At 36.3% G+C, this 12,572-nt stretch overlaps 1 protein-coding gene across 1 annotated transcript in view; it reads left to right on the top strand.

Annotated features, from left to right (window-relative positions):
* Positions 1 to 12,572, top strand: part of UVRAG (UV radiation resistance associated) — a 320,954-nt gene that overhangs the window by 57,274 nt on the left and 251,108 nt on the right. Inside the window, exons 3-4 of the mRNA XM_057750060.1 lie at positions 410 to 444; positions 11,487 to 11,648. Of these exons, the coding sequence (XP_057606043.1) occupies positions 410 to 444; positions 11,487 to 11,648 (197 nt within the window). The remainder of the gene's footprint in view (positions 1 to 409; positions 445 to 11,486; positions 11,649 to 12,572) is intronic.

The following is a 12,572-nucleotide window of genomic DNA, read 5'->3' as shown; positions in this document are numbered from 1 at the left end:
CAGATATTGACCTTTCTTTACTAATGTTTTCCCCTTTAAAACCTTTTAATTTAAAACAGCAAGGTCCTGTTGTGTAGCACAAAGAACTATATTCAGTATTCTAAAATAAACCATAATGGAAAAGACTATGAAAAAGAATATGTATATATATGTACAGCTGAATCACTTTGCTGCACACCAGAAACTAACACAACATTGTAAATCAACTATACTTCAGTTATAAAAAAGACTTCTATTTAGTCACTGTTTCTATTTTAATTTAATTTTTGCAGATAAATGTGTAGAGACTAGATCCCTTGAAAATGTTTTGTGTTTTTTCTAGAGCATGTGTTAAAAAATTTATAGGATTAAGAGTTAGTGAGCTTATTTTATTTTACATCACTAATTGTTTTTTTTTCTTCTTTTCCAGAATTTTATAGGAGTGAAGTGATTAAGAACTCCTTGGTAAGTTTGCTTCCTGACAAGTACATAGACTAAGCCTGTAACTCCTGTTTTAGAAAATGGTGAGACAAAATGAGCTGGAGCTCACTTCTGGTATTATGATACTTCTGCAGTTAAATTTTCTGCTCAGTTATTGCTTAAATCTTCGTTGATTTCTTCATTGTTGTATCTCTCGTGCTTAGAGCACACTTGACACAAAGTAGGTGCTTGATAAATATTTGTTGAATGAAATGATTTTTTGTTACAAACTTGTGTTTTTTCCAACTCATTCTATAATTCTGTCACTTCTGTCTACCGTCGAGGTTTTTGACTATTTGACTTACCAAATATTGTAATAAATGATACCTTTGTATGTAGTTCTTAAGAATTTCATGTCTAGGGCCATTGCATAGTATCCTTCCACTTGTTTTTTGGCCATAGCATTGCTTAATTAGGAAGTTGGCAATGTCCTACTTTTGATAATGGGTACACTAGATATTTGCATAAATGGCTCAATTTATTCGGCCATGTTGGTAAAAAGAAGAGCTTTATGGTATGATAATAACCCTTTTAACAGTCCAAGACCGTCCTGAATTTGGCCCCTGTCCACTTTTTCAACCTTATCTCCTAACAATTTTCCTCACTCATTGTGTTCCAGGCTTACCTCATTTTTTCAGTGCTTTAAACATGCCAAGCTTGGCTTGTTCCTTATGCCTGCAGCACCTGTTTCCCCAGTTCCTCACTTGGCTGAAGAATCCTTTGAGGTCTGAGCTATGTCAGTTCAGCCAGGCCTTCTGTGACAATTCTATCTAAAGTAGTTCCCTTCCCACTCTTTTTCACATCACACTGGTTTTTTTTTTTGTTTGTTTGTTTGTTTTGTTTTGTTTTTTAGAGCGTTTGTTACTGTTGGAAACTCTTGTCCATTTATCTGTTTATTATCTCTCTCCCACCTACATGAATGCAAGTTTCATGAGAGCAGGAAACTTGCCTGTCTTGTTCACCTTTGAAACCCCAGAGTCTAGAATATTGTAGATGTTCAGTGAATATTTGTTAGATGAATAAATGGATATCAGTGATGTGTAATATTTACAGACTCCTTTTACATATGTTATCTCATTTTGATCCTTAGAACAACTCATAAGGTAGATGAGGTAGGTCTTAAGAAATTGACATCCAGAGAGATTCAGTGACTTTTGTAGAGTCACACAACTGATGGACCAGAACCCCAGTCCAGACCTTTCATCTTCAGGTCTCTACTACTCTTTCCTGTTAATCAAGCTGTCTTTGCCACCCGGCTTGCGGGATCTTGGTTCCCTGACCAGTGATTGAACCTGCGCCCGTGGCAGTGAAAGCGTGGAGTCCTCACCACTGGACAACCAGGGAATTCCCTATATAGGACTTTTTGTTTCAATTTAAATCAAGAGATGGCAGGCTGAGCACATGTATTACCAACAGTTTGCCTAACTTAAAAGAATTGATATTAAGATCAACTATTTTTAAGGTTGTGCATGTAGAGACAGTGACACTTGGTGACTGCCACCTGGTGGTCAAAGAGTGTAGGACCTTATTGATGTTAACATTTCTAAACTCAGAATTCATCTTAAAGTGGAAGAAAAATGCTTGTTAGAATTGATGCTAAATTGCAATACATTAGATGGTAATAAATATAATGGAGTAAAAGCAGTATAATGGAGTATCTGGTAGGAGTGGTTGCTGAATATCTGTGGTAGTCATGTAGAAGATATCATTTGAGCAGACACCTGAAAAAAGTGAGGGAACATACTGTGTATCCAAATGGGGAAGACTGTTTCAGGCTAAGAAGCAGGAAAATATGAAGGTAGAAGTGTACTTGAGGTTTTCGAGGAATGGCTAAGAAGTTAGTATGGCTGGCATGGAGTGAGTGGTTTGAGATTTTGCTAAGCAAGCGTGACAGAGACAGGGGTGAGGGAGTTGAGGACCAGGACAGCAGAGGAAATGACCTGGAGAGACAGCAGATGATAGTCAAGGGGAGGACGGCATGAGGATGAGATTTTGGGAGGTTACACAAATTTGGGAGCATCTAGTGGACAGGGACCGCCAACTTACTCATTTTTCTCTTTTTTAATGTACCCGGCACAGTGAAGTCCAGTAAGTGTCTATTGCCTTAACTGGAATAATCCACCGTTGATAGGCTGGATGGTGGAGATGTGACTCCAAATTATATGTCCGAGTCCTGATGTCTTCTCAGATATATTTAGCATAGCACAACTAATGGTGAAAGTGTAATTCAATTTTCTTATCTCTGGCCTCAGCTAACCATACCCTCCAAACCGTTTGTTAACTTTTGGGAACTTTGTTTTTTTTGGTTCCAGGGGAAGTTAGATCCTTAATATTATGGAAAGGCCATTGGTTAATTAAAATGAAAATAATTGAAGCAATAAGAATGAAAGTAACTAAATTCTCTAAATTGGATTTTGTACATACACGAAAGTAGAGATGAATTGTGTAATGAACCCACTTGCACGATCTTTAACAATTATAGAGTTAGTCATTAGGTTTTTTGTTTGTTTTTTAACAAAAAAGGAGTTTTTACTTTTATTAGAAAATTAAAAATCTCATGGTGAGAGGAAGAAGAGTGATAGCTGGTTGGTGTGTGTTTTGAAATATCTCTGTGTTTCTTTAATAAATAATTGAGTACTTACTTGTGATTCAGATAGTTTATTGGATACATTATGTACGTTGTTTCTCATCCTGATAGCAATGCTACAAGATAGGAGATACTCCTGTTTTATAGTTAAGGAAACCGAGGTTCAGCAAGGTTGAGGAATTTGCTCTAGGTCACAAAGCTAGTGGTGACTGGTGGAACTGAGTTTGAGAGCTCTGCACTTTCACAGCATTGTGCTGTCTCCATTACATCACACTTCCTTCTACTGATTAAATGTCTGCTAGAGATCTAGTAGAGGTCAGTGATGGGCCTTATAATTGAATAAACAACATTCTAGAGCATGTATTTTTAGGGAAAGCATGTGACAGAGTTATCATAATGAAAACTTCTGTTGGAATTGTGACTGCCTGAGATATTTTTAAATCTTTGGGAAAAAACTGAACAATGTAAATACTTTTTATGAGTTACTGTCCTGAGGGATTCTCAAACAAGTATATGTTCTAGTTGAATTGTGCCCGAATGAATTAACATTTCATCTGTGTATGTATGTGTGTGCAGGGGGTTGGCTCCTCTTGCTTATGCCGTCTTATCTTACCTTGTGTTAAACTTCGTCATCATTTTCTGAACTCTATCTGGTCAATTACATAATTTGGAGAGTGTCTGAGATAATTGACACATGCAGTTATAGGACCAGGGAAGATCAGGATTCTATGGAAACATGTAAGAGTATCATTTATCTCAGTTTGTGGAAGGTGATTAGGAAAGGTTTATAACAACAAGTAATTTCTAAGTTGAGACATGAAGGATGAATAAAGGTGAATGAGACAGGGGAAAGAGAGTTTATGGGCTGAGGAAAAACTACTACTTACAAATGTAGTATGCAATTCCTGAGAGTTATCTTGTATTTTTTTTGAAAATTGGAACAGCTCTTATGAATTCTTAGTTGTGTTTCTTGTGACTATACATTTGTTATCAAGTGATAAAAAATAGTGATAACTTGTGTGTGTTTCTTTAATAAGTAAGAGATCAATTCAGTAGTGTTTTAGAGAAATTGCCCAGGTAATAAATAATAATTTTAGATTCTCCTGGAGGTGAACTTTTCAAAGGTATAAATATCCTAATATTCTGCCACTGTATTTTCAATGAATAAGATACAGGTCCCTAAATGATGTTAGTATACTTGAATAATTTGTTCCATCTAGAAGATGGGCTATGTATAGGTTAAATATAAATGAAATAAAAATAAAAATAAATTTTATAATAACATTATTGGGCAGTAGAGTCTTTGAATCTGTATCTGTATCTGAAAGGACCGGCTCAAGAATGACTGCTCATTGTTTGGCAGCTATTTTATAAACGTATAAAAGAAGGTCATTGTAATGAGAGAATTGACAATAGCTCTACTGTGTTAATGTTGTATTGATTTAGAATGGAAACCCAGGCCATCTATTCAACCACAAGAAACAACTTCAAAAGACTACTCTCCCTTCCAAAGGCTTTTAATTAGTTTTAGAATGAGGTATTTGAGAATAACTAATACAACAACTGCCCCCCATATCATCCCACCCCTTATGCAGTACGGCCTTTCAGGTACATTCACCAGGTCTTTCTTTTTTTCACCTTGGAAAGGGGGGGTTATTTCATGCTTTTTCTGCTGAGAATTTGAAATTATACTATTTTGTATTTTAGAGCACATGTATTGATATTTACGTTGAGTGGTGATCTTACACAAAGGGGAGTAAGGTGGTGTAATCTTTCAACTCCTGTTCTGTAGGCTTTAGGGCCTGAAATGCCATGGGGAAGAGATATCTTTATTCGTTTTATCTCTGTAGGTATCTCCTTGTAAGATGCTGTATTTTTTCAATTATTGGGTCTTTAAAAAGTTTTGTTTTATTGCTTTGTATTGAGATATAGCACACATTACAGTAAAGGACGCAAATAATAGCCTGACAACTTTTCAAAAGGGACAGATCATTTAACCAGATCATGAAGCAGAACATCTTGTGTTCTCCCTCTAGTTACTACCTCCTCCCAAAGAGCACCACTATTTTGACTTCTAGCATCATAGATTAGTTCTGATTGTTATTGAATTTTTGTGTGGCATATGCTCTTTTTAAAAAAAATTATTTATTTATTGGCTGCGTTATATCTTTGTTGCTGCACACGAGCTTTCTCTAATTGTGGCGAGCAGAGGCCACTCTTTGTTGTGGTGCTTGGGCTCCTCATTGCAGTGTCTTTTCTTGTTGTGGAGCACAGGCTCTAGGTGTGCGGGCTTTGGTAGTTGTGGCACATGGGCTCAATAGTTATGGCTCATGGGCTCTAGAGCAGAAGCTCAACAGTTGTGGCTCACGGGCTTAGTTGCTCGGCGGCATGTGGGATCTTCCTGGAGCAGGGAGTGAACCCGTGTCCCCTGCATTGGCAGGCAGATTCTTAACCACTGCGCCACCTGGGAAGTCCCGGCACATGCTCTTTTGCTTAGCATATTGGTGAGATTCATACACATCATTCATTAATTCTGTATGTACATGTCTTTCAGTTATGTGTATGTATTTCTGTTAGGTATATACTTAGGAGTGGAATTAAGTGCTGGATCAGAGGTTATTTTCAGCTTTAGTAGATACTGCTGAATAGTTTTCCAAAGTGTTTGTACCAGTTACCTCCCTGTTAGCAGTGTGAGGTTTTTAGTTGCTCCACATTCTTGTCCAAACTTGGTATTATCTGTTTTGAAAATTTTAGCCATTCTGGTGGGATAGTGGTATTGTATTGTGATTTAAATTTACATTTCCTCATGTACTATTCTTGATCACCTTTTCCAGTGTTTGTTGGCTGTTTAGATATTCTTTTGTTTTTCTTTCTTTCTTTCTTTTTTTAATTTTTGGCCACACTGCACAGCATGTGGGATCTTAGTTCCCTGATCAAGGATTGAACCTGTGCCACTTGCAGTGGAAGCATGGAGTCTTAACCACTGGACCTCCAGGGAAGTCCCTAGATATATATTTTTTAATTTTATTTTTATTTTTGTGAAGTGCCTTTTCTGGAGAAACGCCAATTAATGCAAATTAAGAATAAACAAATTCTGTGTAAGAATTTGGCTTTTAAAAAAATGTTTATGGGATATATTCAATCTAATTTGATAGTTTTAAGTAGTCCTTTTTTCATGACTCCTGTTTTTGATTATCTAAGGAGTTGTGCAGTTGGTTTGTTGAATTCTATTCTACCCAGTTGTTCCACTCGTGCTCTGTGAGTATATAGCCTTTTTGTGGTCCCAGTTCAGTGTGGAGAGGGACTTCTTGTAGATATGAGCGCGGCCTGGGTCTGGGCTTTGAATTATGTCTTGTCTCCCTTTAAGACTGCCAAAACCAAAGCCTCAAGTTTATCTAGGTCAGCAAATGCCTTTAAGAGAAAAGCCCTCTAGACTTAACACTTTGGGTTCTAGCTTTCCTTTTTGGCTTAGAAAATCTTTGGTGATGACGGTGGTTATTATTATTTTAAAAATATTTTAGCCAGCACTTTTTTATTGTTTTCAGTGGGAGGATTGTCTAGCCTGCTGTTATCAGAAATGGATGGTTTCCTTCCATTCATTCCTTGGGCCATGTGTGAAATCTAACCTTGCTGTTTCATAATTACCCATCATGTTTTACCCAAAATGTTATTATCTTTCTTATTGCCTGTATTTTTCAATAAATTTACCTAAGAATAACTTTGGCTTCTTAAAATAGTTGACTGCCTTCAAAGAAAGATTTGCTATTATTAAATATTTCAGTGTGTATTTCCTACAAACAAGGACAATCTCTTATGTAATCACACTAAAATGATTAAAATCAGGAAAGTGTAACATTGACACAATACAATTTTATTAACCACAGTCCTTCATCCTCCACCCCCAGCTTTATTGAGGTATAGTTGACAAAAATTGTATGTATTAAGGTATACAACATGATGTTTTGGTGTATGTATATATTGTAAAATGATTACCAAAATCAAGCTAATTAACATATCATATCACCTCACATAGTTACTGGGATTTTGTTTTGTTTTTTTGAGTTATTTTAATTGTTATTAAAAAAGAATACAAGGAAAAAATGTAACCACAAGATGTGGTTACTTAGTTACTTAGTAGTTACACAAGCATAATTTTTTTAAATTTATTTATTTATTAGCTGCATTGGGTCTGTTGCTGCATGTAGGCTTTCTTTAGCTGTGGTGAGCGGGCGCTACTCTTCATTGTAGTGTGTGGGCTCCTCATTGCAGTGTCCTCTCTTGTTGCAGAGCACAGGCTCTAGGCGCATGGGCTTCAGTAATTGTGGCACAGCAGCTCGGTAGTTGTGGCTCATGGGCTCTAGAGCACAGGCTCAGTAGTTGTGGCGCACAGGCTTAGTTGCTCCGCGGCATGTGGGATCTTCCTGGACAAGGGCTCGAGGTCTTGTCCCCTACATTGTCAGGTAGATTCTTAACCACTGTGCCACCAGGGAAGTCCTGGGGTTTGTTTTTGTTTTTGCTTTTTTGGTAGTAAGAACAATTATTACTCTCTTAAGCAAAATTCAAGTATACAATACAGTGTTATTAACTATAGTTACCACGTTGTACATTAGATTTCCAGAACATTTCATCTTGCAAAACTGAAACTTTGTACCTTTTGGCCAACATCTCCCCATTTCTCCCAACCTTCAACCCTTGGCAGCCACCATTACACACCCCGTGTCTGTGAGTGACTTTTTTAGATTCCATGTGTAATTGATATTATGCAATTTTTTGACTTTTTCTGACTTATTTCTCTTATCATACTATCCTTTAGGTTCATCTATGCTGTTGCAAATGGCAAGATTTCCTTTTTTAAGGCTGAATAATATTCCATATATATATATATATATATACGTGCTACCTTTTCTTCATTCATTCATCCGTTGATGGACACTTAGGTTGTATTTGCATCTTGAGTATTATGAATAATGCTGCAATGAACATGGGAGTGCTTCCATCTCTAAGACACTGTTTCATTTCCTTTGAATGTCTTTGAACATCTACCCAGAAGAAGGATCATATGGTAGTTCTATTTTAAATTCTTTGAGTTACCTCATACTGTTTTCCAAGTGGCTGTACCAATTTACATTTCCACCAACGAATTCCTAGTCCTTATTCAGATATTGTCAGCTCTCCAGGATTCAGTCCAGAATCACTCTGCCTTTAGTTGTCATGTTGCTTTATTCTTCAGTCTGGACAGTTCTTTAGCCTTTTCTGGGGTGTTTTTGACTTCAGCATTTAAAACCATATAGACCTGTTAATTTCGTAGACTGTCTTTCAGTTTGATTGATTGATGTTTCCTCATGATTAGATTCAGGTTATGCATTTTTGTCAGGAAAACTATAGCTGTATTGCTGAATTCTTTTCAATCCTTTGTTTTAGGAGGCACCTGTTGTTGGTTTGTCCCAATATTGATGTTAACTTTTGTCACTTGATCAAGGCAGTGCCTGTCAGGTTTCTCCACTGTGCAGTTACAGTTTTTCCATTTATAATTAATAAGTGATTTGTGAGGGAGAAACTTTGAGACTTTCTATATGTCCTGCTTCTTATCAACTGTTTGCTTACCGGTTTTAGCACCCATTGGTGATTTTCTAATTGTCATCTTTCCTTTTATGTTTGTTAGTCGGCCTTCTGTCTTCATTTCCCATTTAATTAATTAATTAATTATTAATCTATATCATTATGGACTCAAAGATTCTTATTTTATTCAGTGGGTTTTAATCCATTACTATCATTATTTATTTTGATGCTTAAATTATCCCACATTTGGTTAGTGAGAGCCCTGTAAATTGATTCTTGTGTCCTTTTGATATGTCCACATCTTTCTCTGAGTACTTCCTTATGTTCTGGTATGAGCTGTTCCAGACTGATTTTGTACTCTTCCTGCCACAGCCCTGGAATCAGTCTTCTCCCCAAGAAACCCTTGGTTCCTTTTAGTGAGAATGCAAAATAGATAGCAGGATCTGAGCATGCTCATTGTCACTAGTGTGCTCAGTACTTCTAGACTTTCTTAAGGGATGGAGCTAGGAAATACAGACACACACACACTCTGTACCTATTGCTCTGTCTGTCTATCTATTAAAAACCACGCATTCATACCAATATCTCCAGTTTCAGTCCAACTGAAGTCTTAGTTCATTTGTAACTGCTTTCTTTGACAGTGAAAAACTTGACTTCCACTGTCCTCAACATCTTTACTCATGCTTAGAATACACAGAAAGTGGACTTAGAATTGCTAATCCTTACCACTGTAAAAAGCAAACCTATATGTTAGAGTTCAGTGTTTCTTTACAGGTTTTTTTTTTTTCCTTAAGTGACAGTCATGTACAGTGAAATGTACAAATTTTAACTATATAGTTTGCTGAGTTTTGATAAGTGCATACATACCTGTCAAGATGTATACATTTCCTATCATTACAGAAAGTTCCCTTGTGCCCAAGCCCTCCCCCAAGAGGAGGTCATTTTTCATCACAGATTTGTTTGCCTCTTTTAGAACTTCTTGTAAATGAAATCATCATACAATATGTATTTTTTTTTCATATTCTATTTTACATTCTTGCCTTTGCAGCTGTACTTCTTTGTATTAATTTTTTAATCATTGCGTTAGGGATTACTGTATGTACTTTTAACTGCTTTATGTAAAACAGGAGAACCTTGTAACAGCATAGTTGCAGATGTCTACCTTCTCTCATTTGTGCTGTTACCTTCATATTTGTGAACCTATACATATGTTATATAATCCTTTATACAGTTATAGCGTTGGCTTTAAACAGTCATACATGATATAAATAAAATAAGAAAAATATATGGTCTTTTATATTTACTCACTGTTTACCATTGCCAGTGCTTTTTATCCCTTCTTACAGAGCCAAGTTTCTATCTGGTGTCATTTCTCTTCAGCCTGAAGAACTTCCTTTAGTATTTCTTGTAGTACAGGTCTGCCTGGTTATTCCTAGACCTTAATGTTCATCTTCATATCTAAATGAAACTCTACCTGTATTTATCAGGGTTCCTAAAACAATTATGGTGGGATAGAGCCTGGAGGTCATATAAGAATGGAGTTCTATTGATCTTAGGCTGAAATTCTTGGATGGTGTGGAATCATTATAAAACTGATTGCAAAATGTGCTTATTGTGTTATCATCATGCTATTTATTGATAATCTTTCGGTGTCCTCAAACATCCATTTTGGTTAATTGGACATTCATTAACTCATTCAGTAAATGTTTATTGAGCACATAGCAGGTACTTTTCAAACTTTGGGAATCTTGTGGTAAACAAATCGGGCAATGTTGCTGCCTATCAGAGCTTTTATTTTAGTGCAAGGAAATCAGACAATAAAAATATACAAGTGAAATACATGCAAGTGAAAAAGATAGATCAGACTTAAGTGCCATGAAACTGGACGTCATGTTCCCTCTCCTGAAATGTCAACAGCCAAACCCACAAAAACACATACATCAATATATCCCCTAAAACAATAGCACTGCCCTAGTCCCCTCCCCACTTTGGTCAGGAAAAAAACTGCCACAAAACAACAGTTACCCTTATATGAGGACCTTTTGATTTACTGATTTCTGTAACATGAAAATTGATAATTTAGTGAGATTGATTAGTTACATTCAGCAATGAAAACCCTAACATTTAATGTAGGGAAAATAAGTGAAAGTAATTGATGCATTGTAGTTCATGTCTATTGATAATATTAAAGCCCTTTAACTTTTTCTCTTTTCAGAGAATGTTTCAACTATCTGGATAATCCTCTTAATGAAAAGCAAAGTTCTTTCAGAGCATAAAGTTGACCATGTCATTCTTAACCTTAAAACCTTTCAAGGGCCCCACATCTTGTACACAGTAAAGTACTCCCTCCTTGGCAAGGAGTCTTGCGTTGATCTCTCCAACTCTGCATCCTGCCCCACTTGTGTTGTGCCATGCCCTCCAGCAGTTGTCTTAGTTCCCTGACCACACTGTCTTTCCCCTGTTCCTTCAAAGTTTATTATTCCCTCCTGTGCTACTTTGTAACCTTTTGTATATTGAACTTTTCATGAAACATTGTAATTATTTAAAGAACAATAAGATGGAGGTACTTTGAAGGCATTGTTTACACATTGCTTCTTAATAATTGTGTTTTGTGTTAAATAAATAAATGAATTACCGTAGAAAGTCATGTTAATAAGAGATTAGAATATATGCTTCTTATAATGACTATAATAAATAAGCAGAGCAATTAAAGAGTACTGGTATCACCCTCTTTGTGTTAATTGGAATGTCTTCTTAGTTCACTTAAGTTTCAATTTAATATACTTATGAGTTCTTTTGGTTAAAAAACAAAATGATGTGCACCCTAACTGAAATAACTGTAAACTGTAAACATTTAGCATGTTTTCATTTCCATCAACAGAATCCAACATGGCGAAGTCTTGATTTTGGAATCATGCCAGACCGTCTGGATACATCTGTGTCTTGTTTCATGGTGAAGATATGGGGTGGAAAGGAGGACATCTACCAGCTGTTGATTGAATGGAAAGTCTGTTTGGATGGGCTAAAATATTTGGGTCAGCAGGTAATTTTTTAGACTGCAGTTTCAAGTAGTTGTCTTCTCTAGATAAACTGTCTAGCTTTTAATGTTAAATCTTCTGATTCTATATTTCCTACTATAAAGAGAGACCTTTTATGATTGTTTACTTACTTACATATTTTTGAGTCATTGCCAAGTTTAAAAAATAACTGAAAAAATTTATGAACAACTGCCTTTAGCTGCTAATTTAAGAGGAGTTTGGGGGTAGGGAACAGGTAGGAAAGAACATGCTTTCTCAGAGCACTCTGCTTCTGTCTTATTGGATGTTTCCCCTAGAATCTGAAAAGTAAGTTGAAAATAAACACCTCTCTTAGGACCAGTAGAATGTGTTATTCCAAGAATAAGAAGAGCTACTGTTTATTGAGCACAGGCATGACAAGTGCCTGGCTTATATACTGATATCTATTCCCCATGACTATTGTAGCACTCTTCTAGCTGAGCACAGAAGTGGCTCCATAATCTTTGTAACACAGTGTTCCAGGATGCAACTAGCACCATATTAGAATTGCATATGAAATGAAACCTGTTTGCCATGCCCAGACACAGGTAATTACAATTAATGTTTATGGCGACCTTGTGAAAGTTGATATATTGCCCATAGTTTCCTGATGGGGAAATTGAGCCTAGAGAATTTAAGAAACTGATCAAGATCTAGGTGGAGCTGGGATGTAAATCAGGCCTGACTCATTCTCTTCCTGCTGTACCACACTGGTATATACATGTAGTCCTTGGTAGCAAACCCATCCCACAGTGGGATAAATGCCGTTTCTATTTTGTGATATATGGGGGACTACTGATAAAGGTAACCCTAAAATGTTAGTTATATCTACAAACATTCTTCATATTTATTAATATTTATTCAATATATACTTTCTGGTATGTTTCTTTTAGAGAAACAATTCTACTTTT

Source organism: Hippopotamus amphibius, chromosome 9 (genome assembly GCF_030028045.1).
Source record: "Hippopotamus amphibius kiboko isolate mHipAmp2 chromosome 9, mHipAmp2.hap2, whole genome shotgun sequence".
Taxonomy (NCBI): domain Eukaryota; kingdom Metazoa; phylum Chordata; class Mammalia; order Artiodactyla; family Hippopotamidae; genus Hippopotamus; species Hippopotamus amphibius.
The sequence above is the reverse complement of the archived record's forward strand: the minus strand, read 5'-3'. Positions and strand labels throughout refer to the sequence as shown.